The following is a 5,109-nucleotide window of genomic DNA, read 5'->3' on the forward strand; positions in this document are numbered from 1 at the left end:
CTCCATCCCTACCCACCTCTGAAACACCATCATCACCAGCATCCCACCCTCTGCCCCATCAGTTCTGCTCATTTCACCGTGACCACGCCCACCACCTCATCACTTTCACCGTGACCACGCCCACCACCAGCCTTCCCCTCTGGTGCCTATTCTCAACCACAGAGTCGCGCAGTTGTCCCACACCCTTTGGTGCCTTGTGCCCGCTACTCTCTCCCCACTTCTGACCTCACCCCCCCACTGTGTCCACCAAGAATAAACCAACGTTTATTGAGCACCAGCGGCCCCCGATCTCTACAAAGTCCAGAAAACCCACGCTAGCCAGGGCTGCAGCGGGTCAGATCCGCAGTGGGTCGGGGCTGCAGCGTCCCCTGGCCAGGTTCCAGCTGCGGGTGGACCCCCGCCATGCCATTTTCCTGAGGAGAGCAATAAATAATACACAAGAGAGATAGGGGCCTGAGCCCTGTGCGTGGAGGGGCCCTGAGCTGGCTTAGGCGACTCCATGGGAGTGAGACAGGTAGCCAGGAGCCCCGTCCCCCTTGTGGAGGGGAGTAGAGCTGAGAGCAAAAGTCTTGGCGGGGACCAGAGGGTCCTGGGGCCTCCCCAGAGTCTCCACAGAGGCCCTCACCTCCGAGGTCCCATGTGTGTGTGGGAAGACACGGGACAAATGCTGAAATGTAAGCGTAGCCAGGGCCAACCTGGGCTATCTGCCCCAGCCCTGGCAGGGCTCCTAGAGCGGAGCGTCCTCCGTCCTCCACTTGGGAGCATAACCCTGCTGGTGGCCGTCACAGTTGGGGTTCCCTAGGTTATCCAGGGGCACCACCACTTCATCTGCGCTCGAGTTCTTGTTCAGCTCCACCACGCGGGGCACCACCGAGGACCAGCGATCTGGACAGTGAATACAGGGCGGGCGGGAGGGAGAGGGTGAGCGGACCGTGCGAGCATTGAGCGCCACTGTGTCCTGGGCACTGAGAGGAGTATTAGGAGGGTAATAGGCGCGTTTTACGGAGGTGAGAAGGGATTCAGAGAAGTCAAGATGCCCGCCCAGGCTCACACAGGGAGGAAGAGAGATCGAAGCTGTCACAACCCCCTGGGGGCCGTTTACCTCCACGCCTCTTGCGGTTAAGGCTTAGTTAAAAAATAATAAAAACAGAAAGGACCTCTCCCCCACAGGGCTGCCCAGAATCTCTCCTCGGAACAGGGAGGGCTGAGGTGGAACCTGCCCGGTGCAGCGGGGGACCTCACCGGCAGCCCCGCCCACCCTCCGCTCCCTGGACAGAACAGCTCAGAAGAACAGCCCGCCTACCCCCTCGTCTCCCGCTCTCAGTGCCACGCTCACCCCTACGGAGGCGCCCCACGGTGTGCGAGAAGCCATAGTACTGGTAGGTCTCATTCTTGCCGGGGTCCTCGTTAATGATACCCAAGTTCTGGTTCCAATGAGACCAGTTCACCTCGTCCACCCTGGCAGAGAGAAGCAGAGTTGTTTGGGTTTTTTTTTTTTGGGGGGGGGGCTACCACACTGCTTCCCGCCCCATCCCCAGGTCATCTCTCTGAGTCAGCATTTCCCAGCATGCCCTCCTCACACAACTAGATCTCCCCTCCATCTCCACTGCTGTTTCCCAGGTTCGCTTGTTCCAACCATTTTCTATCAATGGAATCATAAGCCATGTGACCTTTCACGGCTGGCTTCTTTCATTTAGCGTATTTTTAAGGTCCATCCACCCTGTGGCAGGGATAAGAACTTTATTCTTTTTAACGGCCAAATAATATTCCATCGTATGGATATACCACAGTCTGTCTAGCCATTCCTTGATGGATACAGTCTTTGACAACGTTTCCCCTTTTTACTAGGACATTGGTAAAGTCTGGTGACGGTCTCGTGGGAAAGATTTGTGCAGTTTCAACGTTGTTTTTTGTTCTTTTCTGTACAACTTCTATTTGATGAGCATATTGCACTGAGCAAGGGAGACGCATTTACTGTTACCATCTTACTGATGAGGAGCCCAGGGTCTGCGTTTTTCTGAAGGTTACGACACTGGAAACAGTATCCAGTGGGGGTGCCTCTCTCTTCTCATTTCAACCGCAGTACCTAACCTCGCCCATAGGGGGCAGTCAGAGGGTGATGCATTGAGACGAGCGTGCTTCACCTCCGTCAGCCTCACTGAGGGGCCATGGAGCCCCCAGGCATCAACACCTCCCAGCATGTATAGATGACAGCTTCCAAGTCATTGTGCCCAGCTCACACTCTTGGCAGGCTTGCGCTGGGTTCGAAACTCAGACGCACAGGACAGGAGCTTGTCCTCCCTGGAGCCCGTTCCTCCGGATCTCACCTGAAGCACCACCTGCGGTCTGGAGTGCCATCCGAGCTCTTGCCCACGGTCACCATCTCTCCGGAGCGGAAGGCCTTCCTCAGGAACACGGGGAAGGAACGCTCGATGTCCAGGATGGTGGTGGCCCACTGCCGGGGATGGGGGAGAGAATCACAGGTGCTAAATTTACCCAGCAGGCACCTGGTTCTCAGCAACCACGGGCCAAATAAACTCAGCACCCCCACACCCCCCATCCCGTTAAGACAGGGTCTCATGTAGCCCAAGCTAGCCTCAAACTCTGCTTGTACACCCGCAGACCAGAAGGGGGCACCAGATCTCATTACAGATGGCTGTGAGCCACCATGTGGTTGCTGGGAATTGAACTCAAGAAGAGCAGCCAGTGCTTTTTTATTTTTATTTTTTTCCCCCGAGACAGGGTTTCTCTATATAGCCCTGGCTGTCCTGGAACTCACTCTGTAGACCAGGCTGGCCTCGAACTCAGAAATCCGCCTGCCTCTGCCTCCCAAGTGCTGGGATTAAAGGCGCGAGCGCCACCACTGCCAGCCTAGGCAGTGCTCTTAACCACTGAGCCATCCCTCCAGCCCACTACCGTGGTCTTTAAACAACGGTTCTTAGGTGGGCCTGGCCTCAAGAGCCTCATGCCTAGAATAACCTCTATAAACCTGTCCCATTGCCGTCCGCAGAAAGGCTACGAGCTGGGATTTAAAAGGGGTGGGGGAAGGTCCCTCCATTTTTTTACACTAAAAATTTGAAAATAGGGTGGTCTGGGGAGACTGAGGCCCAGAGAAATACAACGTGTGAAAGCTATGTGCAGACCAGAGGGTGGGGGTGACCTTGGGTTTGACGTGCACCGTGAATTTCCAGATGTGCGGATGCACACGGCCCTGGAGTCTGTTTCCCAGAATCTCAAAGAACCCCCTTTAGGGGAGCAGCTTGCCAGCCACAGGCTACTCCATCCCTGAGTGGTGGGGCAGCAATGAACTTCACGGAGCAGATCAAACCCACCCACAGGAGAATACTGAGACCGCCACTAGGGGGCGCCGCAGACACACTTGGCTGTTTTAAACCTAGCGCTCCATCGTCTTCCAGCTTGTTTGAGACAGGGTCTCCTGTGCTGTCTGTACACCAGGCTAGCCGGTCTGCCTTCAGGATTCTCCTGTCCCAGCCTCCCATCCTGCCATAGAAGCCAGGAGTATAAAGATTATATAGAGACCTGAACTCCCACAAATGGTTTGAGAGCTTTCCAAAATGGTTCGGGGGATCCGAACTCAGGTCCTTTCGCTTGTTGCGCGTCAAGCGCTTCACTCTGTGAGCTAACTCTCCAGTCCCTAGTCTCATTCTGAATCAAGATGGGGCATTGGCTCGGCGCAAAACCCATTAAAACGCCCCTGCTGCCTACTGTGGTTTGAATGCACCCCTAAAAGTTCCTGAGTTCCTGTGTTGATGGGGTTTGAAGTGTGGGGCATTCAGTGCAGTCAAGGTTGAGGTTAGATGAGGCCTGTGGTGGAGCGTCCTGCTCTGCCTCATGGCCCTCCACCATGGCGGGATGAAGCAAGGAGGCTCTCAGCAGACACAGCGCCATACTTGAACTTCCCAGCCCCCAAAGCTATGAACCAAATGAAGCAGCAGCTGCTGCTTCTCCTCCTCCTCCTCCTCCTCCTCCTCCTCCTCCTCCTCCTCCTCCTCCTTCTCTTCTTCTTTTTGGAGACAGGGTTTGGTTTGTATATGCTTGGGCTAGGGAGTGGCACTATTTGGAGGTGTGGCCTTGTTGGAGTGGGTGTGTCATTGTGGGCGTGGGCTTTAAGACCCTCACCCTAGCTGCCTGGAAGTCAGTCTTCTCCTAGCAGCCTTCAGATGAAGATGTAGAACTCTCAGCTCCTCCTGCACCATGCCTGCCTGGATGCTGCCATGTTCCTGCTTTGATGATAATGGACTGAACCTCTGAACCTGTAAGCCAGCCCCAATTAAATGTTGTTCTTCCTAAGACTTGCCTTGGTCATGGTATCTCTTCACAGCAGTAAAACCCTAAGACAGAGTTTCTCTGTGTAGCCCTGGCTGTCCTGGAACTCACTCTGTAGACCAGGCTGGCCTCGAACTCAGAAATCTGCCTGCCTCTGCCTCCCAAGTGCTGGGATCAAAGGTATGTGCCACCACTGTCCAGAATCTTTATTTTTAATAAACCAACCTATTTTAGGGATTCATGTGACGGTGACGTGAAAACATAAGTGGACTCTCTGAGCATGCTCAGTGCTGACAGCTGAGTTTGAGCATGCGCAGTGCTGACAGAGGCCATGAGATTATGCTGAAGGGAGCCAGCCGGGTCCCCTGAGCAACACCACAGCTGAAATGGAAGGAACTAAACGGAAGGGAGAGGGAGGAGGGGTATTAGAGGAGAAGGGAGGGGACGGCGCGAGGAGGAGGACGGATGGATGAAGCGATTCTAAGACACAGGCGGCGGCCTCACCTGCAGCTTCCAGATGTGCTTGCTCTCCTTCGACACCTGGCCCACGGTCTCCCCCATGAGGGCGATGAGCATGTTTAGCAGGAGCACGAAGGTCAGGATGATGTAGGTGACCAGCAGGAGAATGAAGACCACGGGGTACTTGGCGCTGCTCAGCATCTCCAGGTCACCCATGCCGATGGTGAGCTTGAAGAGGTCCAGGAGGAAGGCGCTGAAGGTCTCGCTGTCGCGGCACGAGGGATACGTGGGCACCGTGCAGTTGTTCTGGTCCTCATCACAGACCTTCATGTTGGTGCATGGATTCAGGAGGGTGACCAGGGC

At 55.2% G+C, this 5,109-nt stretch overlaps 1 protein-coding gene across 1 annotated transcript; it reads right to left on the minus strand.

Annotated features, from left to right (window-relative positions):
• Positions 1-242: 242 nt before the first annotated feature.
• LOC114616262 (transient receptor potential cation channel subfamily V member 4-like) lies at positions 243-5,103 on the minus strand. The gene is made up of 4 exons (XM_028761764.1): positions 4,792-5,103; positions 2,328-2,455; positions 1,337-1,458; positions 243-885 (listed from the first exon to the last, which is right to left on the minus strand). Exons 1-4 carry the CDS (start codon positions 5,074-5,076, stop codon positions 728-730), a joined length of 693 nt encoding a protein of 230 aa, XP_028617597.1. The 5' UTR covers positions 5,077-5,103; the 3' UTR covers positions 243-727.
• Between the last annotated feature and the right edge of the window lie 6 nt (positions 5,104-5,109).

This window comes from Grammomys surdaster, unplaced genomic scaffold, assembly GCF_004785775.1.
Source record: "Grammomys surdaster isolate TR1022 unplaced genomic scaffold, NIH_TR_1.0 313563, whole genome shotgun sequence".
In the NCBI taxonomy this organism is placed as follows: domain Eukaryota; kingdom Metazoa; phylum Chordata; class Mammalia; order Rodentia; family Muridae; genus Grammomys; species Grammomys surdaster.

Bases quoted from the DNA above. Each gene is read 5' to 3' on its own strand.
- LOC114616262 (XM_028761764.1), bottom strand. From the start codon at position 5,076: ATGAAGGTCTGTGATGAGGACCAGAACAACTGCACGGTGCCCACGTAT. The intron at 1,459-2,327 runs GTGAGATCCGGA...TCTCTCTGCCAG, and splicing joins GACCGCAGGTGGTGCTTCAG to GGTGGACGAGGTGAACTGGT. The intron at 886-1,336 runs GTGAGCGTGGCA...TTCACTGTCCAG, and splicing joins CGTGGGGCGCCTCCGTAGGG to ATCGCTGGTCCTCGGTGGTG.